Genomic DNA, 27,570 nt, shown 5'->3' with positions numbered 1-27,570 from the left:
ACCCCATGATAAAGAAGATATTGTCTTTAAGGGGGTTTCGTATTTCCAGGGAACTGCAAAAACATTGTTCTGCTTATGGCTTTAAAACTGAGACAAAGAACTATTGAAACCCCAAAGATATGTTACCAACAAACAAAAAGAAAAAGCTTCTTACCAGGTTCAGCTGTAGATCTAGGTTCTGTTTGCCACATGAGGAAAAAATAAATCAAAACAGAGTATTAGAACGGGATTCCATTAATAATAAATCCACCTATCTTTTCTCTGTCTAGGACATGTCTACAGAATATAGGGAACTCCACAGTACAAAAGAGTAAAGTGATAGATCAATTTATATTTCTAGAAATACAGAAACCCAAATTCCACCAGTAACAAACAGCTTATACTAGGAAGTTTTGTAAACCATAATCCATAGAGGGGCTTATAGGAGGCTTATACCCCTCCTCAAATTATTTGCCCTACTTTGAGTTCACAAGTCTGTAACATTTTCTGACGTATATACAACTTTCATTAGACCTTCAAAGGGTTACACAAGTGACCACCACTGCTTAAATACACTGGACCCCACATATTTGCAGGTTATCTGGTCTTACTACTCTCCCAAAAATAGAAACCAATTCATCCAAATGACTAAACCCTTCTTGGTTTTTTGGAAGCTTGAGGGAAGAAAATGAATGAATGTGGGAGAATGGGCACCTCTCCTTACTTTTCTGTAGAATTCTGAAGTCTGGAGAGTCTTGGATTTCACTCCCTTGTCGGAACCACTTGACCTGCAAAGGGGGCGCTCCTCGGACCCGGCACTCCAGTACCACCACCTGACCCTCTGATGCAGCTATGTTTTGCAGTTCCTAAAATTCAAGGAAAACACTCCCTGTTAGACTGGTGCACATGTCCACAATTTCACAACAGACAATAACGCTTCCAAAGCTTCCCGGGGGAAAAAAAAAAAGGCAAAACTTGCATCATAAAATAATTACCACTAACTCAGATAAAAAGAAACACCTTTAAACCCATTGGTTGTCAGCTTTTCATAATCTCCATGTAATGACATTAGTAAGGTTTACTACTGGGCCTCTAGAAACTTCGTGTCTCTGCAAATTTATTGCCACTTCATATTTATGGAATTTTATGGTAATGCCTGTTACCTTTATCTACATTTAAGAGTCAGCTGGTGGAATGCAAACTTCCCCAAACCATTATATTTCATATGAACGTAGATTCCTGGGAAAACCAGACAGGAAGGAAAAAAAAGGCATACATTTGTTTTCACATGCTCCAACTTTCCATGTACTCCTCCCCCCCACCCCCAACACACCTTTGCCAATGGGTTTCCTACGTCAGGTTTATTAACATGGTTTATTAACACAAGGGGCTTGGGGATTTTCTCATTTTAAAGTTCTGAGTAAAACAATAAAACCCGTAGTACATCTCCCTTCATGACCTTCATTTCCTCTTCCTTTGCAATTACCCTCGCTGCCCCGGACCTCACTCCAATTCCAGACCAGTACATTTTTACAGTCCGACGGATTAGAAGTTAATTTGGCTTCACAGATGCAAAGAGGTAAAAGCTTTTATACTTGTTATTAAATATCAAAAGATGCCCAGTCCTCTTCCATAGGTTCTCTACCTTCTTTCTCCAGGAGGACCTAGCAATGGCTTAAACTTAACTTTTGACTTTTTAACTAAACTTTTTGACTTTTTAAACTTCTGACTTCATAGCATGAGATCTTACATAGGTCATGTAGAAATCTTGAAATAATTCAAATATGACAAAGCAATTCACCTGTACATCAACCAAAAGCAAACAAACTCACATCAAGAAGTTGTGTGGTTTTTTCGGTTTCATTTATTATTTAAGATTATCTCAAGGGATGACAAATGGCCTGTTGGGAAAAACAAATGTTGTGGCAAATGGCCTTCGGTGAGTGTGTTAGAGCTCTAAGGAAATTCTCAAAGTTGATGATGTTGGCAGAGGAACTATGAGAATCTAGTGTTAAGTCGGAGAAGGCATTTGATAATTTCGGTAGTTAACAAGAACGCCTTTTTTAAGTAAAAAGGTTAAGATTATTAACTACTTCTGACTGCATTCTTCAACCCCCCCCCTTTTTTTTTAATGTAGGAAATCTCTGGTTTTAAATGGACTTTTTCACTTTGTGATCGGGTCCAGAGAAGAGCCAATTTAATGGACCACAGCAGGCAAAGTGCTGCTCACAGGCTCCACGTTGTGTGGATTCATTATTAAACACTTCCAGGCTTGTCCAGGAAATTGCTTGTGGTAGATTTCAAAGGGTACACAAATATGTTTCATATTTGACCTTTCAGGCACCAAAGGAGACTCTGATTTATTAGGATTGTGTGTTTTGTTCAAACTTTGGAGAGTCAGAGATAGAGAAAATGGGCAGGATGCCAAGGACCTGAAGAGTCAAAACTCCACTTATTCCAGGATCACAATTTGACTCCACCTGGAGCAAACTTTTTTTCTGTTTTTAATTTATTTATGCTGAGAAATAGAGAGGGGGGCAGGGGTGGAGAGAGAGGCAGAGAGAGAGAATCCCAAGCAGGCTCCACACTGTCAGCACAGAGCCCGATGGGGAACGCGAACTCCCCAACTATAGGATCATGACCTGAGCCAAAACCAAGAGTCGGATGCTTAACCAACTGAGTCACCCAGGCGCCCTGGAGCAAACATTTTTATCTTGAGAAAAGCCACAGCCAGGCAGAATGAGCCACTAGGAGAACCTGCAGGAACATGATGAGGAGCACTGAAGGAGACTGCATTCAGAAGTTGTGCTTGGCAATCTGCACCACCCACTCTGTAAACTTTGGGACTCCTGAGTGTGTTTCAGGTCCATATAAGGGTATCTCACGTCATATACCAAGCCCACCGGATACTGCGATTCCTTGAAGGGGTCCAACTATTTAGCAAGAAATGCCACATGAGGCCAGCTGCTCTCCCAGTCTCTCATGTGTCCCTACAGCCCAAAGTCCCACAGTCCATGCCAGCTCTGCCGTCCCAAGCAAAGCCCGGTGGCCCACAGGCAGAAGTGCTGCTCCGCCTCTGACCAGCTGCGAAACCTGGGAATCTTTACCAGAGTAGTAGGAGGAAATAGATGGAGGCACCTCTTAAACTGGCAAAGCCCACCTGGCGTTCACTGTCACCATCATGCCCCCAAAGATGCTAAGGGTGACAAAGGGAAAGCTAGTTTGAGATACAAAGGAGATCAGCAGATTTATTTTCTACACCTGCCCCTCCAAAACCAAAGCTCAGGCCCAAAAAGGACCCAGCAAAGCAGGGAGAAAAGATGCCCAAAGGGAAAGCAAACGCAAAGAAGGAAGAAAGCAATCCTGCAGAGAACAGAGATGGTCTACAGTCTAGACACAGAGGGTAGAAGGCACCGAAAATGCCCAGGGAGGGGTGCTCTATGCTTCCAGTCACTCCATAGTTTGTGATTCCTTTATAAAAATATAGAATTCCTTTATAAAAATATAGAAGTTTATGTTTCTTTTTACTACACTGTGTGTTTGGCACACAGTATGGTTCATGGTTTTCTTCTGGAGAAAGGGGATATACCACTAATATGTCACTGATTCAGGAGGAACAAGGTTTTGTGTCTAGTTTTCAAGGATTTCTCTCGGTGCCCAGGAGGAATTCCCTAACATCTCCATATGCCAGGCCCCAGTGGTGAAGCCCCATGGGGAGGGAAAGCAAAACCTCACATCTTCTTTATCTACTTAAATCAAGAGGTGCATTGACACCCTCAAAATCAGCCATGTCTTGGGTAGCAATACAGCAGATAACAGATTTCCTGGTGATGATCTGGTGAAGCTGTTTTCAAAAAGCTCTAAAGTCACACAGCACCTGAATTATCCACACCTTGGTAACATGTGCTGTTCTAAGCAACGAAGGACAACTTCATGGACTACTAGAGTGGCACTGTTTTTGGTAAGGTTTCACACAATCTTTTTTTTTTTTTTTTTCTTTTTGTAATCTATCCAGGAGGGGGCTTTCAAAGTTGTTGTCAGATATCATTTGTTGCCATGTCTTAAAGTAAATATTGTTTATGGAAAGATCTTTAATAAAGCTGGATTCAGGCTGGCTTAGAAGAAAAAAAAAATCATTCCCTCCAGGAAGACAAGCAAGATGCTCTTCTCCACTGCCTTGCATGTTTTATGGATTTGCTCTTTACATTTGTCTTTAGTTTACTGGGAGTAGATTTTTGTAAAAAGTATGAAATAGGAGTCCAATATATATATATTTTTTTATCTCTGCTGAGGAATTCATTCTTTACCCAGTGATCTGCAGGTTTCTGTAAATACTGGAGTGTCTTTATGGGCTCTGTTCTGATTACCTGGTCTTACGCCAGCACCATACTGTCCTAACTACTATATTTTTACAAAGTCTTGACATCTCCAAGGACTAATCTCCTGCCTTCCTTACCATCATATGATTTTCCTTCTTCAGGAGTACCCTGGCTATTTTTGGGTTTATCTTAGAGTCAAATTGCCAAGTTCTACTTCAAACAAACAAATGAAACAAGGAACCTGTTAGAATTTCAGCTAGATTCATTAAATTTACAGATTAATCTGGGAGTCATGATTTCTTGACCATTTTCCAGTCCACAGACATGGTATTTCTCTTCACTTATTTAGGCCTTTTTAGAGGTCTTTCAATAAAGGTTTGTAATTTTCTCAAAACAAAACAAAGACAAAAAAACAAAGAAAGAGAGAGAAGATATGCTACATGGAACCATTTTTGAGTTGAGCAGTTGACAAATGAAATGGAGGTCATTCAGCTTGGCAAGGCAAAACACAAACTTAGAACAAACTGAATTATTACCCATTTTTTTTATTTCTATAAAACTTGTTTCTCCCAAACAATTTCAAACACAGCATTTTGTCTGTTTTCCCACCTGTCTTGGCTTTCCCACTCTATTGTAAGCTCTATCAGGTCACTGACCATGCCCACATTTTTTAGACCCTTCACAAGATTATAATCACCCAGCAATTTTTCGGTAAATACCTATCTAGCCCCAAAGGTAACCATGACAGCCTACTGATCTGTTCGTTTTCATTTTTAAAGACTGCCACATGAAGCCACATGTGAATCCATGTGAATGGAATTTCAGGACCAAAGCAAACACAGAGAATGAGACTTGCAGATGTCAGACCTTTGTAAAAATAGGAGGAAAGGAGGCAGGAGTGGTTGCATCAGGTCGGCAGAGATACGAGGTTGGACTGTGAACCTGAAAAAGCAGAGACACAGGGATCAAATTCTGAATATATAAATTGCTGAACAGATGGGCTAAAGAAACCTTTCATTATTGGGATCACTCCACATGAATGAAACAAGGGAAAGAAAACATCGCCATATATCATTTTGCTGGTCTACTCTTACATACAGTACAGACATTGTTCTACACCCTCATTTCACATCTGTTACTCTTCTCTACTCAAAAGGATATTCAAGGTACAAGTTCCCTGGTTCCTTAGGGATCCATGAGCTTTTAAATGCTATTACCAAATGGATTTCTGTGTGTGGGGGTTTCACAGGGGCCTTTTCCAAAGTTCTCACAGACGTTATATTTTATTTTTAAATACGGTCTGGATTCATTGAATTAAAAGCACAAGTTACTGGCAGTGGAGGGTAAATTATCAAACATCCCCCTACCTTATTTTTAACTTGAACTCTTTTTTGATATAAGGAATTATAAGAAGTTAAAAAGAAGGATACTGTTTTTTCTTGATATGCAAAAAATAAAGGTGCTGAAATACTTACTGAATGGAACTCATCTCTGGGGAAATAGAAGGATTCCAGAGTAGTGAATGGAAATGGTTTCTCCTTCTACATTCATTTATTTTCAAGCGCTTTGGGTTTATTCTGCTCTATATAGGCAATTGTTAGCTTCTTACCCCGAGATGATAGTGATCTGATATTATGTGTCTAAATATGACAAGATGTCATCCGGAATGTTGGCAGTTGTAGAGATGCTAGGATGGAAAGGGCCTATTCATTATCCTTGTAAGACTTTTCATTGGCTTGTGATTTAGGATTGGGTTTCACTTTTCACTGTCTTTTTATGTGCATACACTATTTGAATGCTTATACAGTAGATAGTCTGTGCCAGCCGCTGTTCTAAATGTTATGTGGAGATTCACTCCCTAAATCCTCATGATAATCCTATGAGATAGATAGATGGTATTATCTTCAGTTTACAGATGAAGAAGTTAGGCATAGAGAGGTTACATCACTTAGTCAAGGTCTCTTCGAGTTAGTAAGTGGTAGAGCTGGGATTTACACCCAGGCAATCTGGTTCCAGGGTGTTAAAATTTTATATGACCGTTGCTGATGATAATAAAGCAACGGAGTTTCTGTGAGCCCTTCAGCCTCCTGCCTATACTGTCGGAATAGATTAGATTACCTTCCATTTAGTGCTCCTGTAGAATTTAAACCACTTAAAAGTACTGTTTACGTTATTATGGTTTTACATATTTAAATACGTATTTTCTGCTCTTAGGCTTTTTTTTAAATTTTTTTAACGTTAATTTATTATTGAGAGACAGAGAGACACAGAGCATGAGCAGGGGAGGCATAGAGAGAGGGGGAGACACAGAATCTGAAGCAGGCTCCAGGCTCTGAGCTGTCAGCACAGAGCCCGACACGGGGCTCGAACCTACAAACCGTGAGATCATGACCTGAGCCAAAGGCGGATGCTTAACCGACTGAGCCACCCAGGTGTCCCTGCTCTTAGGATTAGCATAGTCTCAATATTCATGGAGTTTTCTAAAAGATTCCGGTAGGTTTTATTTTATTTTTGCAAAAACTTAATTATTAATACCAATTTACATAATAATTAATAATAATTATAAACTGGGAATGAAGATGGTGACAGATTTTTTTCTCCAATGAAATGCCTAGCATGCTGCTAAGCATTCATCACTTATCAATACTTAAATATCGAACACCAAAAAAAAAAAAAAAATCTACATATAATCAGATATATTTCTATAGGTTCCACTCTGATTTAGGGATTTAAAACAAATATTTAGACAATCTTTAAGTGAGTTATACTGGCTGGTTCTTTTCAAGTTTCAAATGTCTCTTCTCTATGGTTTCTACATACCACAGATCCCAGAGTATTACTCTACAATACCTGAGTGCTCAATAGATAGAAGGCCTGGTGATGATGCTCACAGAACATAGTGATTAGTTAGGAATTAGTTTACACTTCAAGGGTGGGGGCGGGGAAGGCTTTTGTGAGTGTTGTTTTTAAATATACACATCATAGCACAAAGGCAAAGTAACATACATCTAATTAAAACATTTAAAGATTCTAATTTTTTTTTTTTTAATTCCTGTTGTATCTGCAAAGTAAGCTATTACCTCAGTAGTTTGTACTGTTGTTCTTTTTTGGACACGGCAGTCTTGTAATGAAATAAAAGCAGGGTTAAAATGCTTGGTTAAGCCAATAATAATAATAATAATAATAATTATTATTATTATTATTATTATTATTATAGCATGATTATGTTTAGCTCCTGGAAAAACTTTTGTTGGTATGTCAACTTTTCTTGCTTCTATTTTAAATGAGCTAATAAATTTGGCTAAATGGAAGAGGGCACAGTTGTGGAAGAATAATCAAATAGTCATAGCTCAAAGAGAGAGCGTATTATCAGGTTATTGGCTGTTAGAGATGTTCCCAATGGGAAAGCAGATGTTGACTAACTGGTAATAGGTTTTTGATTAAACATTATTTTTAGTGCTTAAAAGGAAGAACTTTACCTACCGTTTTCTTTCCTCCCCCCGTTGTGCTCCCACTTAGGAAAATATTGCAGGGAGTGTACTAGTTGGAATCGAAGCTGTAATCATGAAGTCTGCTTCACAAAGTTTGCTAATGAGTTTGACTCCTTGTGGTTTCAAGTACGAGGACTTACCTGTTGAACAGGGATGGATAATGGCTGAATCACAGCTGTGGTCACTCCTGTCTTTGGAGATGATGATCCTATTGTCAAGGAAACAGAAGTTGTTTTCTTTTGAGCTCTGGAAAATAAAAAGGCAAGTGGGTTCCATCAGAAATTTTTTTTATGTTTATTCATTTTTGAGGGAGAGAGCATGAGCCAGGGAGGGGCAGACAGAGAGGGAGACACAGAATCTGAAACAGGCTCCAGGCTCTGAGCTGTCAGCACAGAGCCCGACACGAGGCTCGAAACCATGAACCGCAGGATCACGATCTGAGCCAAAGTCGGACGCTTAACCAACTGAGCCACCCAGGCGCCCCAGAACTTTTTAAAATCAGGAATTATTCTTTGAAAGATTTCCACAGAATATTTCAGTTTCTTTTTGTGTACTCAGTCCACTTCAATTGTAAGTGCTTCAGAAATGGGAAACCACAACCTACAGTTAGAATGGCTATAGTCAATACATACATAGAATGGGCCTTATAGATTTTACCAAAATAAATACACGGGTAAGAGAAAAGGAGCTATATATAATTCAGCCATTATCAGAGAACCTAAAGTTTGATGTTGGAAGTCCTAAGAGAAAAGAAAATGTCTGGAAAAAGTCCTAGGGTTTGGGTTCTGTATTTAGTTCATGGTTTTAGTGGTCTATTTTAAGTCTAGCAGCTCTTCTTTGTCCTGGTTCCTCATTTTGTTGAGAATGTCTTGGCATTTTTGTCTCTTCTTACCCATGAAAGTTAGTGAGGTGTAGAGAAAGGTTAAGAACAGTTGGTTGGTAGGCCCAGCTTTGCTAAGAGGTTGGCTGTACAATCTCAAGCAAGTCATGTAACTTTACTACGCTTGAGATCTTTATCTGAAGTCAGAGGTGGCAGAGTGTGTATATATATATATATATATATATATATATATATACACACACACACACACACACACACACATATATGCTCCTGGATAGATATAATTGTCATGTATATACTAGCAGATCAAAGAAATTGATTAGCACAGTCTCAATATTCATGGCGTTTTCTGCAAGATTCTGGTAGGTTTGATTTTATTTTTGCAAAAACTTAATTATTAATATCAATTTACATAATTATTATTTTGGGAAATAACCCATCTGTCTTCCTAAGAATAACTAAATTTTACCATTTTCATAAGATCTAACCAGTAATAGACTTTATCCAAATGGAAACCCATTTCTGGCTTAATCAGACATTTTCCAGTTTGTATCAATAAAGTGGTCCTCCTTTATATTTTGGTAATGATTTAACTAGTTTCCTCTCGATGTGACTGTTAGTTTTACATATTTATAACCAGTTAGTTGTCATTGAGACTAACATTGTATATGGTTTGATTTTGGCATCTCAATGATGAAATGCAGACTTCAAAGTCTACATTCCTAAGTAAAAAAAAATGTGTTCACGTTCAGATATTTGATCTTTGACTGACATCAGCAGACCTCTTCCTTCAAAGCACAATGCATGCTGCTTTGTACCCCAACGATTCTCGTGACATTCTTTGTTATACAGACAATTGATGGGATCATAGGCACTCACTGTGGCATGGCTCCAGGTTTTGATTTGAAAGCTAAACTTTCACTCTCTGAATCTGTTGAACTGGCACCTGAAAAAGTAGAAAATGACAAAATTAAGATTTGAGGGTATCTAGAACTGCTTCAGAGAGTACTATTTTTCATTTTTAAATAACATACAATGTCTTATTTTGAAATAGGGAATGATTCAGACCATTTTTATTTGGACTGTTTTTTCAGAAAACTACTTAAAGATCTACTATAAAAAGCTTTCTTCAAAGCAATTGTTTTGAATGCCAAATTTACTATTAATTTCATTTCTTATCACTTTGGCCACCACAACCAAATTTCTAAGTGGCTTATAAACTATGAAATAAATGTATGTGTCTGTGTAAAACATCCAAGGTTTTAAACTTTAACCCTTTCTTGGGAGATTACATTGTGTGGATTCTCAATGTCTTCATTACTCATTAATTAGGAGATGTTTTCTGAGTCTTTGATAAATTAGAACAAAACAGTGGCTTCATTCTTGACTAAGAATGTCTCCAATTTTGGATCACACTCTCCCAAATTCATTCGCTTCTTTACTGTTTGTGAATTGAGGGTCACCTTATGTTTTTAGTCAAAATACAAAATGTACTTAACATTTTAATGCTCATGTGTTTTGTCACAAGAGATTTTAGGTGACAGATTTAAAATAAGCGTGATTAGAGGTATACTCTTGGTATTGCTTTTATGAGATGTATTTAACTTGAGTTAAAGATACTTTAATATAAAATAATACATGCTTACAGAAAAGTAACCAAAGAGAGAATTGTGTGACATAATACTACAGTATCTTCCTTAATGCCATTCTGCACATGCTAATGTATATTTGTCAGATAAACTTATTAACATACATTTATGTATATGTCTATACAAATGGAATCACACTATATGTACTCTTTGCAGTATATTTTAAATACATTTAGAATATATGCATCAACGTAATTTCTTGGATGGCTACCCCATGCTACTTTCCATGACTGTATTTTTCTAGTCTTTTATTAATGTTTTAACAGTCATGTTTAAGTAACTCTGCTGGAATGTTTGCTGTCCCTTCGTATTTATTTAATACTTAGTATAGACTTTCTTCACTTAGTTCCTGTACTACCACAATAGATTCTTATCTTGTCTTCTTAGGTCAGTCTTCAAACTCTTTATCATTTTTTAATGTAACATGTTAAAAAAAAAAAACTAAGATGATGAGTTTCTATTCCGTAAATTTAAAAACCTAAAACCCTGCTATTTAGTGACTCGCATGATTTCCAACCAGATTTTCTAGCTCTATTGGCCAAATTCCATGTCCTAGAACCCCAATGCAAAGAGTTGAACATAATGGCGTGCACTCCACTAGGGAATGGGAATATAGCAGCAAATACCCACCCACCAACCCACCCCTGCCCTTGTGGAGTTGACATTCTTTTGAAGGCACAAATGACAAGATAAATACATGACGTGGCATTGAGGGAAATGAGAAAACACACATCAGAACAGGGAAGGAGGGAATGGAGCGGGATGCAATTTGAAGTAGGGTAGCAAGGAAGGTTCCATCAAGACGGGAACTTTGAATAAAGATCCAAAGGAAGGGAGGGCTTTCCCTTCTTGGTCTTTTCTTATGTTTGTATGTTTAATTCTATTATTCACTCTCATAGGAAACTCTTACCTTGTCTTCTCTCGATAGCGTTTTAAGATCAGCCCAGTAATTTTTTCTGTGCTTTGTCTTCTCTGAACTCCCCATGTTCTTACTTTACTACTCAGGTCCTTTATAACATCCTATATGCTAGAAAATTGTAAGTTCTTTGAAAAATTGAGGTGGAGTTAGTTACCAATTTTTGAGTACTTACTACTTGCCTGGCAATCTGCTTTGCACTTTATAACGTTATATATATATATTTTAATGTTTATTTATTTTTTGAGAAAGACAGCACAAGCAGGGGAGGGGCAGAGAGAGAGGGAGACACAGAATCCAAAGCAGCTCCAGGCTGTCAGCATAGAGCCTGATGCAGGGCTCGAACTCACGAGCCGTGAGATCTTTACCTGAGCCGAAGTCACATGCCCAACTGACTGAGCCACCCAGGTGCCCCTATTACATTATTTTAAATGTTTATTTTTGAGAGATACAGAGAGAGACAGCATGTGATCAGAGAAGGGGCAGAGATGGAGGTGGGAATAGAGGATCTGAAGCAGGCTCTGCACTGACAACAGAGAGCCTGATATGGGGCCCAAACTCACGAACCGTGAGATTATGATCTGAGCCATAACTGAATGCTTAACTGAGCCACCCAGGTGCCCCAACATTTAATTACAATAACTCACCTAAGAGGTGAACTATGTCCAATTACACATCAGAAAACTGAGGAACCAAGAGATTAAGTAATTTGCATAAGGTCACATAACTAGAAAGCAGTGGTGAGAGGCTTTTTGAACTTGTGGTCCATGACTTCCCTCGTACCGTTATGACCTTCGCATGCCATGGAGGTCTGTAACTCCTCTGAGGGCTTATTTTCATGCCTCACTAATGGCAGACCTGCAACTTTTTGTAGAATGAGTGAATGGAACCTTGGGAACTGCGACACTTGTCTGGGGTTGGAAAGTGAACTAAGCAACCACAGAAGAGCAGCATGCTAGGGGGCAGCAGCGGGAGGCAAGTCTAGAAATGGAAGGTGAGATGTAGAAGACAGGGCCACAGTGTTTGGACTCCGTTCTAGGCACTGAGATCGGTGATGGGGAAAGTCAGTCATGCAGGATGAGCTGGGGGAGTAACAAAATGAAAGAGCAGCACAACCGGCCAACCGTCACAAACAGATGACAGAGGGGCACCTGGGTGGCACAGTCGGTGGGGCTCTTGGTTTTGACTCAGGTGGTGACCTCGCAGTTTGTGAGTTCGAGCCCCTTGTGGGGCTCTGGCTGGTGGCACAGAGCCTGCCTGGGATTCTGTCTCTCCTCCTTTCTGCCCCTCCCCCGCTTGTGTGCAAGCTCTCTCAAAATTAAAAAAATTTTTTTTTTTTAAATAGGTGATAGAGATGGAAGGAGGAGGAGGTATGGGAAGGGAGCTGGGGAAACATGAGCAAAAATCAGTAGACTCCATTACCAGAAAATCATGGGTCATCTGAGATCAATTTTACTAGAGTCGCCGGAGTTTTAAAGAGGGAGAGGGTAGCAAAAGTCCTACAGAAGTTATCACAGATGCTCTCAAAGTGGCTAGAAACTGGGGACACCAATAGCTGTTTTTCATCTGATTCCAAACATTTAATAGATCTTAAAAATAAAATCCCCTGATTATCTACTTAGAAAGTCTTTCTTTTTTTCAAATTCCCTTTTTCCAGCTGATTTTCAGAGAAAGGTAAAGGGCCAAAAAGGTTTCAACCCCTGGAAAAGACAACCCTTGCTAGTTTTTGCACACCTGTCCAACCCTCGTGAAATCTCAAAGTCACCTTGTGTCTCAGGTGTCAGAGCAGCTCTTGCAGACGGTGGTAGATCAAATCTCCCTCTCTGTGCCAGCAAGTTCCCTTCCCCCCTCAAGGATTCTTCCCTCCCTCTCTCCTTCTGTCTCCTCCCTTTGGTCATCTGCTTTGCACCTGCTAGTCAGGAAAGGACATTCCTGTCTCTGGTTATCATTTTCGTATTCATCGAACCACCACTTTCAGTTTTTGATGGAAGCTCCAGTCTGACATGTTCCAGAACTTACAATTACTATCCGTCTATCTGTTCATCAGCCTAAATGCTATTTCTATATTGCTCCCCACACAGAGGGAGGGAATCAAATGCCCATGATCTCTGCTCTATTCTGAAGATACAAGTGCCAGTGCAGATGTCACAAAGATACACCTGCTATCTTGCCTTTAAAAGGTGTTCTCTTTTCACTTAAAGAATGTACCCTATTTAATACTTCCTCACAGGAAAAGACCCAGAAAATGCCCAATAGCAACAATTAAAGAAAAAAAAATCATTTGGAATACCACCACTCAAGATACTTTGGGGTATATCCTTCCAAAGTCTTCCAAAGTCTGTCTAAAAATGCATAAACATTTTTAAAAGATGATGTTATGCATATTGCTAAGTTATTGCTCGTTCCCCCTACTCAATACATTGTGAAACACCTTTCTATGACATCAGATACCTACTTTATAATTTTCTAATGGCTGCTTTAAATACACATGGGCAGCTTTACAATAATTTTATCTCTGCACTAGGAATGGATATATTATTTCCATTTTTAAGTATTTTCCTAGAAAGGTGTGTATAGAATAGCAATACATCAAAATGCCCATTTGCCTCACCCTCATGAAAACACTAGGTTTTCATTGTTTTTGTCTATTTGGCATCTTCCTTGATGAAGGGAAAAAAAGCCACATTTCTAGGTGGAAGCAAGCTGGAAGTAAATGATACAGCTTCAACTTCGGCAAACAGGAAGTCTTCATGAAAGCAAGTATCAACCATTTGAAACTATATATTCACATATTAAATATATATTTGAGACCTTGAGAGACTTTAGTGAAACCAGCCTCACAGAGAAACTCCTGGAGTTCAGCCCGTGTGCATATTCTGCCTTTCAAAATTTAAGCAGTGACTATACTCTGTCCCCATACGAGTTACTCATTTTCTCCCTCCCTACTCTCTCAGTTGCTATAATCACCAGTGCAGCAATAATCATTTAAGACTCAGATAAGACCAACGGAAACAATGCCAAGGGTTTAAAATTTTATAAATGATGAATGACTATAAAGACATTAAAATGATTTTTAAAGATTGTTTAATGCCATGGGTAGATGTTTGTGACAGGTTAAGTTTAAAACAAGGTACAAAGGAATACGTAGAGTAAAATATACACATACAGGATAAAGACTGGAAAGATCAAAATATTAAAAGTAACCGTCACAGAGCAGTAGCATTACACTTGATTTTTATACCTTCCTTTTATGTGTGTGTTTTCAGTTTCTAAAAATAAAAATGTGCTATTTTTATAATAGTAATCATAGCTCACACTCTGTATCAAGGCACTGCTCTCAATCCTTATAGCAATCCAATTTTCTCCCAGAGGAGATGGAGGAAATGAAGCATAGAGCCACTGAAAAACTGTTCAAGGTCATGGAACTAGAAGCTAGCCAGAAAATATTATAGAAATATTTAAAAATAAATAATGTGAAAAATGGCCAAGGCTGTGCTTAGATTCCTTCAGCTTCTCTTAGTGTATTTTTAATTTTTTTAGGACATTTATTTATATTTGAAACAGAGAGAGAGCATGAGCAGGGGAAGGGTAGAGAGAGAGGGAAATGGAGAATCTGAAGCAGGCTCCAGGCTGAGCCATCAGCACAGAGCCCGATGTGGGATTCAAACTCACTAACTGTGAGATCATCACCTGAGCCGAAGTCGGATGCCCAGCTGACTGAGCCACCCAGGTGCCCCTTAGTGTATTTTTAAAATCCAGGAGAAGAAACCATGTACTTAGAGGGGCTTTACCCTGCTGAGATCAACAGGAGCCATTACTCATACAACATCTCATCATGTTTCAAAATGTCCCTTAAAAGGGGCACATGTTTTACCTGATTACTCGAAGCACTGAGAACCTATAAATGTCACACAAGATCTGCCACGGTGCATTACACTCGCTCAAGTATCCCTGCCTCTTCCCCACATTCCTGCCCTCCTCTCCGTCCAACTCCTACAAGGCCAGGTTTAATCCCACTTCCTTCATCCCAATTTCACGACCACCATCCTATCCCGCCTTCTTTGCAGTTCCTAAAGCTGTAATGATCTGTGTAACCCATTTTACAATCAGAAGAGGGTGACAATGATGGAAACTGGAGGTGTCTGGATTTCACATGCTGACATTTACCTTTCCTGTTTATATTATGAATTTAAGATTATCTCTTTGCCATCTAGTCCTGGAGGGTACCCTCCTCACCATCTAGGCCAGATGTGGGCCAGATTCCATCTCCTTTCTCCTTTTCCAAGACTTTGGTCTCATTCTTTCTTGCCCTTCTACATGATCTAGGTTTTCCCTCTTGGATTATTTGCATTAGCATAGGACATATACTCTAGTTATTTTGGTATGAAAACAAATAAGCAAACAAAGTGAAAGAAAAAAAATATTTTTTACCCCACAGTTCTTCCCAGATTCTGGCTCACACCTCTGCTGATGGTTGAACAAAACTTCCGCAACATGATCTATTATTTGTTGCTTCTCTTCCCATATTTTGCACACATTTTCTCAACTCATTCCATTTGACCGTTGTGCTCTCCAGATTCCCCAAACCCCTCTTGTTAAAATCACCAACAACATCCTCAGTGGTTTCCTCCTTGTCCTCATCTCATTTGGGCTCTCAAGCATCTGGAGAGCGAGCTGGCATCGTCCTCTCTCCCGAAACAGGTCTTCTGCCTCCTCTTACACCACCCTGACTAGTTTCTCTCCCATCCCAGGGCCATCCCCTTGGAAGTTCAACATGTAGGAAAGATTATCCCAGGCGCAGACTGAGATTTAAGCTGTAATTTATTTTGTGTCATTCTAAAACTTGCTGCAGAAGACAGTGAAATTTAGACAGTTTCCAACCACTACATTAAGTTTTTAGAGGTTTTGTTGAGACTCTGAAGTTCTATAAAAAAATGTCCTACCCTCAGTAGATCCTGCAAATGACTGCATGCTGACACAGTAATAGCAGCGTGGCTTAGGATACAATTCAGTAGGGATGTGTCTGAGTCTAATTCAGTGCTGGAATGAGTACATATAAAAATTTCTTACTTTCAGTCATAATATGAGCATAAGAATTTATGTGAAATTCTCTTCTATTACATGTAATTGTTCTTTGGGATGAAAATACACAAAAATCTCATTTTTTTTCCCTGTGAATTATGATCCAAACTTTACAAGGCCAAGGAGCCAGTTTTCCGAAGTACCTTGTATTAGGCTTAGGAGACTAACTCCTAATGGATCTTTATTCTTGCTCTGCCCAGGTCCCTCACCCTCTCCTCACACACAGTCTGTCTGAACTCACAGATACCTGCTGGCTGGTTGGCTAAGTAAGTCCACTGTTACAGCGCACTGGGAAAAAATCCATCATCTTTGTTAAAGTCCTGGCACGGTATATAGAACCAGAGATTACTTCTCACATATTGATAACTCATCCAAATGATTTCAAAGGCAGAAGTGGACCGGCAGTTCAGGAACTTCCATACAGAAGAGCCCAATTTTTTTTTTCAATATATGAAGTTTATTGTCAAATTGGTTTCCATACAACACCCAGTGCTCATCCCAAAAGGTGCCCTCCCCAATACCCATCACCCACCCTCCCCTCCCTCCCACCCCCCATCAACCCTCAGCTTGTTCTCAGTTTTTAAGAGTTTCTTATGCTTTGGCTCTCTTCCACTCTAACCTCTTTTTTTTTTTTTTTTCCTTCCCCTCCCCCATGGGTTCCTGTTAAGTTTCTCAGGATCCACATAAGAGTGAAACCATATGGTATCTGTCTTTCTCTGTATGGCTTATTTCACTTAGCATAACACCCTCCATATCCATCCACGTTGCTACAAAGGGCCATATTTCATTCTTTCTCATTGCCATGTAGTACTCCATTGTATATATATGTATATACATTGTGTATATATGTACTCCATTGTGTATATAAACAATTTTTTTATCCATTCATCAGTTGATGGACATTTAGGCTCAGAAGCGCCCAATTTACTGAAATAAAAATACAGACTGTGGTGGGAATGTTTTGGGTCTACCAGAGTTAGATATTAAAACTGATTTTAGAGGTAGAGAAATATTTCCTTTCATTATATGAAAAGTAGGTTTATCTTACATATCTTCCAGTTAACCTTTTTAAGCTAATCTGTATCCCTGTAACACTGGATACATTTTTATTATATCACTTATTATAACATCACTTAGAATCTAGTTATTTTTTTTTAACGTGCCCATCTCTGCTGTTAGATTCGGAACTCCTTGATACTTGAAGAATGGGTCTTAATCATGTTTGTACCTGCATTATCTGACCACAGGAGGACATTCAATGCAGGCTGAAATGATCTGGTAGTCCATTCAACTGCATGTGATTTCACATAACACCTATAGTATAACAGCAATAAACTCTAAAATTCACCATATTTCACCATATTTCAGCAAAGCTAAAAGCAAATAAAGCATTTGATTTTAAGAGGCTCTATCTGAAGTCGGATTTAGAAGACAAATCTGATCATCCTTAGCAAACAGGTTTCTTAGGCAAGTTTAAGTTCCCTTCATTGTATTCTAAAATACTTTACCATGTCTGCCACACAGCCCACCCATGGCTAAAACCGTTAACTTATTAAATTTTAAGTCTTTTTGTCATTCATTTAGCACTCTAAAACATGTATGACACAGTGGTTAAAAATCTGGGCCTTGCTTGGAGCAAGACTGCTTGGGTTCAAATCCCCAGGGGGCTTTGAAAGAGTCGCTTTAACCGCTCTGGGTCTCAGTTCACCATTTATAAAAAGGAGATACTGTACTAATAATATCTCATGGGCTTACAGAGAGGTTTTGATCATTATGCATGAGTATGTACACACTTATAAATGCCATGTAAATATTATTTATTGTTCTATAAAAAGTGTTTGCTTTCATTAACAGGGCAAGGTCCCTTGAGCTCACAGATATTCAAAGACAGTGCAGAGGATCCTTTTACTGAAAGTAAAGATACACACTTTTAGTCAGTGGTAATAGTTCCTCTAAAATTTCTTTTGTCAATTCTTGAAAGAGTCACAAATTATGATTCATATCTTGATTTCTTCTACTTTAAATAATAAAGAAATTTAGTGATATTAAACAGTTAAAAAACATAAAAAGATGAAGAGTAAGCTCATGAAGACCTCAAGGATTTTAATCTTTTTTTTGCATTTCAACTACTATTTTCTCTTCTGATTTTTTTTCTTTTTTTTGAGAGAGAGAGAATAAGAGGGAAAGAGAGAAAGAGAGAGCCCGCACGCAAGCAGGGGAGGGTCAAAAGGACCCAGACAGAGAATCCTGAGGGAATGAGAGCTGGATCTCAGGATCTCACTACTGTGAGATCATGACCTGAGCCTAAATCAAGAGTCGGACGCTTAAGTGGCTGAGCCACCCAGACTCCCCTTAACTACTACTCTGAAAAGCAACCAATTAACAGAGTACTCACCAATTTATGGATATAGAAACAAAACATGTACTGTGGGTGCTTAAAACGTTTCCAACTTAAATTATAGGTATTGATCAAAATCCAATAATAGTGTAAAACTATATACTTTCACGTCAAGCTTTCTAATTCCCCACAGGCTGAGTCTTGTCAAGAACAAAAGAAATATTCTACTCTCTGCCTACCCGTTTTCTAATACAACACTGATCCTTGAAGTTTTTTCATCCTGAGATTGCAAGTTCACCATACATTTAGCTGGAATAACGGAATTTCACAAAAGAGGCAAAAATTCTAGAATTGAATACAAATGAGAACATTTAAAAATATTCAATCATTTAGCATTCCCATGAATGATTTCCCAAGTCATTTATAGTTTAACTCTATCTGGTCGATAGACACGGTTTTTCTAGATGTTCCCATTCTCTCTTCACTAGAGAAATCAAAAATGAGTTAGACACTTTACATTTTAAGTAAATTCAAGTTAACGCAGCTGAAATGTTTTCAATTAAAAGGAACAAATATTGACATTAGCTGATGTATGCCCAAGTGTCAGACTGTTCATTATAAAATTCTCAGGAGAAATGAGGTTTGAATCACGCCATTATGCTGTTTGCATTGGGAAGGCATGTTCATAGGGAAGCTCTACTCAAGCTATCAGACCCCAACCACCCCTTTAAATCATGCACCTCTCCTTACCTTCGATGAACACCTCGGCAGATGTTGTGTCTGAGCCGCTGGGGTTTGTAGCCAGACAGGTATAGCGACCTGTGTCGTCCTCAAAGGCCTCGGCTATGACCAGGGTGTGGAGGTCCCCACCCTCACAGCGGATCTGAATGTCGGGAGTGTCCTGTAGCTCCTTCCCCTCACAGAACCATCTGCAGGCCAAATGGAGGTCAAAGGACAGGAGAGAAAGAAAGGAAATGGTGATGTTTAAAACAATAAAGCAGAAGTGAAAGGCTGTAATAAGATGCTTGTTTGATTAAAAAAAAAAAAAAAAAAAAAAGATCTGTGCTGATGTTACTGAGGGAAACCTTAGAGACCGTGAAATTAATGACTAGACATTGCCCATAGGTTTTCTTTGTAAAGCATCTTGTACATTTTATCAACTTCAAAATAAGGGATATCACCAAACTTGGAAAGACCGTTTTAGTTACAAAATAAAAGGAACAGAAATTCAAAGTGTCTTCTTATAAAATGTTTTATCGTAGATGCCTCTTACAACTTTATGATTCTTACCTAAAGAAAAATATGAAATCTAAACATTATGCTCAAAATATCTAATGTATCAGGGGAAACTAGTCATCATGTTGAAAAATCATAGGCAGCACTATTTTTGTTGACCCTAAGACTCCCGATCAGCTGAGCAATAGCAGATTTAATGGCTTCCACATTTCTGGTATTTACAAACCTTTCTAGCAGACCGCCTGGCCTCCACGAGGTAGAGAGATGCTGGCTGTGCTGTAATTCATTCTTGCTGGTCAGCACTTTTCCTCCTCCAAACAACCAGGACCTGGGTGTAAGAGGCTGCAGGCTGCCAGACTGTTTTAGCACATGCTCTCTCTCTCACACACTTGCCTTATTCCCCCAGCACCTCATACTCTCAACAGGATTTTCACAAAAAAAACATGAAGCTGCCCTAAAACCTCTCCTAAATGTGATTTATTTTTAAAGAAATATGTAGGAATGTACCACTTGCAACCAAAAGCAATGAAGTCTCTGGGACAGTATTGTCCGCTTACCTCTTAATCAGCACTCAGATTTCCTCTGAGTCTCATATTCTATGAAATTCTTTGGATTTTGCGTCCTTTTATAAAAATAGGGCATTAGAGACTTTTTTCTATATTGAGATAGAATATAGGTATTTATATTTAATCTGAAAATAAAACCAGTTTGCTAATACTACTCAGGGGATTAATTCTAGAAACTTAAAAATTAAATACGGGTTAGTCGTAAAAGGACAGATAAGACTTTGGGAATTAGAAAACATTTACCACCACCACTCAGTCAGCAGAGCATCCTCAGCAACAACACACATACTACTTCTGAGACTGTTGAGAAGGGCAGGATTTCTTAATTCTAGGGCATTTTCTCATTTCCTGTGTCTTCATACAGTCCCAGAGAACGTTCCAGCCTAGAGCCAGCTTCCAGTTCATTCTATCCTGTTCTCTTTCCATAGTCCCAGACCAGATCTTCACCCATGAGAACTGACTGTGGATTCAGTTGATTTCCCCATCTGCAGTAAACTATAGATTCTTTCTCTATTCTATATCAGAATAAAGCTCTTCCCTACATACTTCAGTCTTTCAACTTCAGACCTGTCATTGAAGCCATTCATATACCTGGCCCTGATTTTATTTTTTTATCATTTTCCTATACTAACCCTCTGCTTCTATTAAATATTTGCATGAATTTATTATTTCCTACATAGTCCTCATGTATCACTTGCTGATTTTCCTTTGCCTATCCTTTCCCTTCCTTGGGATTCTCTCCTCCCCTCTTCATTAAACCCACCTAGGAACCACTCTTCCTCATAGTCAAGCTATAGGCTCCTTTAACAGACTAAATTCTACTGAACACATGCTTGCTGGGCACCTTCCATGTGGAAGGCACTACATTACATCCTACAGGTAATGCCTGGTAAACTCTGCAACTAGTTGAGTTTATACTGTCAATAAGTGTCCTTATCTTCCATGGAAAAGATACAAACCAACATTTGGATGTGAAGTTAAGCATCATAAGTACAGTGGAGGTTTAAGAGAAGGAAAGAGTAACTGCTTTGGTTAGATATGCTTCATAAGGAGACCTCTGCCTAGTACTCGAGGAGTGTGATATCTGGTCCTCTAACTCCTGGGTCAGCAAACCTACAGCCTGCAGCCCCCATAACCTGTTTTTGTATGGCCCATGAGCTGAGAATGTTTTTTAGATTTTTAAAATTTTTAAGAAAGAGGATAAACTTGTGATATATGCAAATTATACAATGTCCAAATGTCAGAGTCTATCAAGTTTTTTGGGGAACACTGCCATGCTCGTTCACTAACTCATGGTCTCTGGCTGCTTTTGCATTACAGTGACAGAGTTGAGTAGTTGCATCAGAGCACATGGCCCACGAATCCTAAAATATTTACTATCTGGACTTTATAGAAAAACTTTGCCAACTCCTGCTCTAACTTCTTGCTCCTCAAAGTGTGATCCTTGGACCAGCCGCATCAGCATCATTTGGGAGTTTATGAGAAATGCAGAATCTTGATCCTCATCCCAAATCTACTCCCGTCAGTTCAGATCCTCCAGGAAACTCATGTACATGCAAAGGTTAAGCAGTTCTGGCCTTTTAGGTTTTGACCATGCTAACCTGCATCACTGGGTCCTGGCTTTCCCTCTAGGATGCTCATTTCTTTAATATAGCAACCGTATTTGATGGGTCTTGTACCTCCAGTCCCTTGCACAAAAATGCATGCAGAATTACGTTCTGTTTCTCCTACCTCTGTACTAAACACATTTGAACATCTTTCCTTTGACAGTTGATCACATAGCACTTTGTGATAGCTTCTATACTATTTCCTCATACTGTTATTTGAGGCCTACAGTATTCGTGCTTTATTTTCCCACCTAGGAAATAGGCTTCCTCATGGCAGAAAAAAATTCTTAACTTTTTTTATTGATCCATTGTGTATTGTATACTTGATGCTTTCAAAATACTATCTGCCACTTGTTATTCTGGAATATGCTTTCCATGAAAAACCCAATAGTGAAGGATCTATGGACTACTAGATCTGGAAGATGCTATATATTCTCACTTCTTGGTGTCTGCAATTCCCATTTTCTCATTAAAGGCCCAGAAAGTCTTGCGGAAAAGAAATTTAACGCTGTCTAATCTAGTATTTACTCAACTTATTTGACCATGAGATTCTTTCTAAATTTAGCATCTACTTTCTGAGTATATATTGCAGAATGCTTTCTAGCATACTTATCCCATACAATCTGTAGTTTTTGAAAAATGAAGACCAATTATAACCTGAGCAATGAATACGTATACGGCTGAAGACACTAATCTGTAAGCACAATAAAATACTTGAAATATACTTTAAAAATGGCAGAAGGAGTAAGGCATTTTCTGCAATGGTCTATTTTGTCTTCTGAGATGGTTCACCCTTGTCTTCAACAATTGCATATGGTGACACGGTTGGTGCTTTGCTTACAAACCATTAGACTGATCTGCTTCTTGCTTTCTAAACACTAATGCTATTTGTTCTCCAGCTCCATGAATAAAATTTAAAAAGCATCTCCGATTGTAAAATACAGAAGACCCAGTGCAGAGAAAAGATGAAATTTGTCCCATTTCAGCATTAAGTACAATAATGAATGTGAGTCATTTATATTGCTTTGACACTCAGGAAAGTCAGATTGTTACTGATATTAAGTACCTGTCAAGTGACCAGTTCTATGTTGTTAAAATGTGGTTAAGATAGGGTGTGACTCAAGAGGGGGGGAAACTGCAAATATTTAGATGGCAGACTCCCTGTAGCAACAAGAAGGGCAGCGTGGTTCCTGGCCAACATTTAGATAAATGTGTTTAATTTATGATTGGAACCATTTGCACGCTGGAGCCAGCAAGGGCCTAGCAGAGGCTCAACTGTGACTTTAGGGAAGTTAGCTAGCCTTCCTGGTTCAGGTTCCTCATATATATGAGAACATGAGACTTTATAGCTGTAAAATTTCATGATTCTAAGGTTCTTGGTGAAATGGAAGGGTTTTATATTTAGGACTACATTTGAAGTCTTTCCAGAAGTGATACAGAAAATTCTTTGATGAAAGGTCCAAGTAATTAATGGCTTCGCTTCTATGAAATATACTAAATACAATAGCACTTCTAAGATTATATACCCACATTGGGTCCTTAAATGTGTCAAGGGACTTAGCACCTTGTCTTTATCACTACTGTGGTACTTGACTTCCAACATTCTATTGAAATCTGTTCTTCATGTGCCTCTCTATCCTACTAGAATACAACTTTTCCCAGGGTAGAGGCCTGGCCTTTTTAACTTATAAGCATACTATATGTTCCAGCACAATGTTTGGTATATGGAATGTATTAATCATACCTTTTTATCTTCTGTAATTCTGAGGCTTTGACATCTGGGCCTTGCTGATCCCAGAAAGACCAGCCCTCCCAGAGCTAGCCCATTCTTCAAAACGGTAAATGACTCCTCTGGGTGCACATTCCATATGAAAGCTAATCCTTCTAGAGCCACATTCCCACCACCCCTTCTATTGGGCTCTCACACTCAGGGACACAATTGCCCTGCTCTAATCACCCCAGGGCCAGAGAGCAAAACACTAGGGGCAGCCCCTATGCCCAGGAGTTCCCTGTGATTATTCAAACTAGCCAATCTTAAATCTACTTACCCTGCTTCACCTCTTCCTACCTGCAGAAAATCCATAAAAGCTCTTACCCATGCTTCCCTCTCCTAGGGGGTACCTGGTGATTCCCCTATGTTCCCCCATGGTGTAGCTCCTTAATCTTGGGAACTATGAAAAACTATCTTTCAATGGCAGTCCTGTCCTAGTCTATTGGCCTTACCATACCTGATATAAAATGCAGGTTTTTTTATTATTCTTTTAAATGTTTATTTTTCGGGGGGGGGGGAGGGGGCAGAGAGAGAGGAGACACAGAATCTGAAACAGCTCCAGGCTCTGAGCTGTCAGCACAGAGCCAAACGCAGGGCTCAAACTCGGGAATGGCAAGACCATGACCTAGGCTGACGTTGGATGCTTAATCAACTGAGCCACCCAGACACCCCATAAAACCTACATTTTTTTTTAAAGTTTATTTATTTTTGACAGAGAGAGAGACAGAGACATAGAGACAGAGCATGAGTGGGGGAGGGGCAGAGAGAGGGAGACACAATCTGAAGCAGGCTCCAGGCTTTGAGCTGTCAGCACAGAGCCCGATGCAGGGCTCGAACTCACAAACTGTCAGATCATGACCTGAACCGAAGTTGGATGCTCAACCGACTGAGCCACCCAGGCACTCCAAAACCTACATTTTAAAGCACTGAACTGATCAAAGAATTAGATTACACATGAAGAAAGGATTGAACCAATAGTTGAAATAATACCTATTACAGTTTTTGCCTTAAGGCATATACAGAGAGATGTCTATCTACCCTCACTTGCTCATTCCGAAGTACATCTTAAAAATACAAAATTAAACTCAAAATCATCTACTTCAAAACAGGAAATCAGCATTGTCTGATTCTTTATGTAATAGACAAAATACAAATCACTTTCTTGCCTAACCTAAGAGAATCCTGGAGATTTTAAGTACTGGTGCAACAAAGGAGATGGATGAGATGTACTCATGGCATGTTTGTTTTGCTAAGTTTCTTGAAGGTCATACTTCTATCAGCTTTCTGGAAAGGACTTAAGACATTCAGTATTCTTTAAAGAACAGGTAAAAGGTCTGTTGATTCATTTCTGACCTGAAATTTTTCCTATCTTACATTCTGGTTGCCAGTACAGTTTAGGAAAGGCAATACTGGTGTGGCAAGCCAGAAAAGAGAACAAAAACACAGGTCTGGTAAATGCGTGGAACAGGTAATGACACTGTGTTCTTTGCATACCCTGTGGCAGACATCTCTAATTGGTCGGAATATTCTTTGCTAGCGAAACTGGAGGTCTCAGAATTCTCAGCATGGCTGTTTGGGCAGGCAGGGTACAAAGCAACTGAAGTTGAAGTCTTCTGAAACAAAACACATTTGTCATACTCAATGTGGTGCCTTCTTGGAAGATACATTTTTCCCTTTCCTCCAGATCCTGGAAGCTGTTCCTATTGTAAGAGTGGGGAGAGGGTTTGGTGGAGAGAGAACACGTGTGGAAGTGTGTAATATAGCTGGGAGAGTCTACTTAGGTAAAGTTCCACTGAAAGACACCCCTGGACTTTTTTTCATTCTATTCATTACACCTGGAAGTCATTTAACTAGTGCGTAAAACACTGGTTAGTATATTGGAAAATCAAAATGCTAATTATCTACATTCCCATTCTGTACTTCTAATAAATTTCAACTTGAATCAGACCTTGTCCATACTTCATTTTAACTATTAAATGGTTAAAATATATAACTACAATCTCATAGTTAGGATGAGGATGCAATATTTGGGAACCATGATAGTCATAAGGACTTATACAAATTCAAATCGAGAGAGTAAATATGTATATATTTAATGCCTATTTTATGCCATGCACTTGGTAAATATGGCCTTATTTCCCTCAAAACCTTGTGGAGTAGTTCTCATTTTATCTTTAGATAATGGCTACTCTTATTTATGTATAGAAATTTAAAAAGGAAACAATGTGGATAATTAAATCCGGATAATCTTCACAATTTAATTTTCTTTAATACATTTAGTTTCATCTTTCATCAAACTTTTTATTATAGCTATAAACAAATTTTAACAAGTTTTACAGATTCTTCCCCTCTAATCTGGTGGAGCTAAGCAACCATGTGATTGCCATGTGATGGGGAGCTAAGGCGCAAACACTGAAAATTAGTGGAGTAAATCTCTATTCAAAAGAATTAAGAGTTGCTCGTATAGGAGTAAGCCAGTTGAGACTGATTGTCAGATTCCAAGGTCATAAACAGGGCATGAAAAGAATCTTGCATTAATTGGAAATAAAATGTAAAAAGGATTAGGAGATACAGTCATGTTCATTCATTCATCAATCATTCATTCATCAAGGGGTTGATGGCACCTTGACTCCAATCTAGGAATTCCTCGAGGGTACCAATGTCAGCTAAGTTGGATTTCTTATTTCATGAGGCCAGTGCTAGGCAAATAGAGAAGAAAACCCAACTATAGACCTAGGAAATACTGAATACACTTCATCTAATGAACAGAGGCTCTTCTATCACATGGAAGCACGTACGGCTTTCAAAAATTTTTAAAAATTGGCTATACCTTGATACATATAGATTAGAGGTTAGTTTTGGATAGAATACTTAGGTTAAACTTAGTTTATTAGAGAGGGGATAATGTTGATGAACTTTACAAGACTGGAATTTTTTTTTGTTCATAAGAGATGACAGAGAAAAAAGGATCATAGTATTTAAAGGTCTGTAAGATGGCACATTTCTTTATATTACTCGTGCTGGGATTTTTTTTTTTTGAAATCTACATTGTTTTAATAGATATATTTCTTCTTGTTGCATAATGTCTTTTTTTTTTTCCGAAATTTTCAGACATTCCAGACTAAAAATGAGACAGTGCCAAAAATTCAAGGATCATATTATAGCACCAGCAGGATATGGCAGGATTGAAATTCAAGAAGGTGTTTTACATAGAAACGTTCAATATTTAATTGTTCACTTTCTACATTTCAAGGTGAGGTCAAATGTAACCTCTGATTTGGTTAGAGTTCGACTGTTGGAAGAGAGTGGCTGTATCTGACTGCAGTCACAGGAAGTGCTTTGGTTAAGGATCAAAAGGGGTCACAAGGGTAACTAAAATCAGGGGGATCACAGCTGCTTCTGAACAAGAGACCTCCTTTGAAAATTAACAATCGTTTCCATTCTTGGGCAGTGTAAGAAAATTTTTAAGTTGACCTCTCTGATGTGGCCTTCCTTTTTTTCTTCTTAGGACCCTGGCAACTGGCAGTGAGGCTCAGAACTGTATTTAGGAGTGGGATACACATGTGGGAAAGCCCAGAACACTCTGGTTCTCCAAAACAGGACAATACTGTTGATTTTTTGATAATAAATTCAACTGTTAAATGGAAGGGACTAGCAAATCCACAGGCAAAGTGGAATATGTACTACCCAGCATGATATACTAATACTTTGTTTAAAAAAAATCACATATGGCATCGCTTGGTTTAACCATTGACTAGTACTATCTATTCAATAC

General features: G+C 38.8%; 1 protein-coding gene across 4 annotated transcripts in view; it reads right to left on the bottom strand.

Moving 5' to 3' along the window:
• Nucleotides 1-27,570, bottom strand: part of PALLD (palladin, cytoskeletal associated protein) — a 406,473-nt gene that overhangs the window by 215,996 nt on the left and 162,907 nt on the right. For all 4 annotated transcript variants that reach the window (XM_060653807.3, XM_060653808.3, XM_060653809.3 and 1 more), the window contains 6 exons: nt 19,366-19,544; nt 9,510-9,576; nt 7,930-8,035; nt 5,166-5,240; nt 704-845; nt 155-178 (listed from right to left, as the gene is read on the bottom strand). In XM_060653807.3, coding sequence (XP_060509790.1) covers nt 155-178; nt 704-845; nt 5,166-5,240; nt 7,930-8,035; nt 9,510-9,576; nt 19,366-19,544 — 593 coding nt within the window. The remainder of the gene's footprint in view (nt 1-154; nt 179-703; nt 846-5,165; nt 5,241-7,929; nt 8,036-9,509; nt 9,577-19,365; nt 19,545-27,570) is intronic.

This window comes from Panthera onca, chromosome B1 (assembly GCF_046562875.1).
Source record: "Panthera onca isolate mPanOnc1 chromosome B1, mPanOnc1 haplotype 2, whole genome shotgun sequence".
NCBI lineage: Eukaryota > Metazoa > Chordata > Mammalia > Carnivora > Felidae > Panthera > Panthera onca.
Note: the sequence above shows the minus strand (reverse complement) of the source record. Positions and strands in the feature narration are given on the sequence as shown.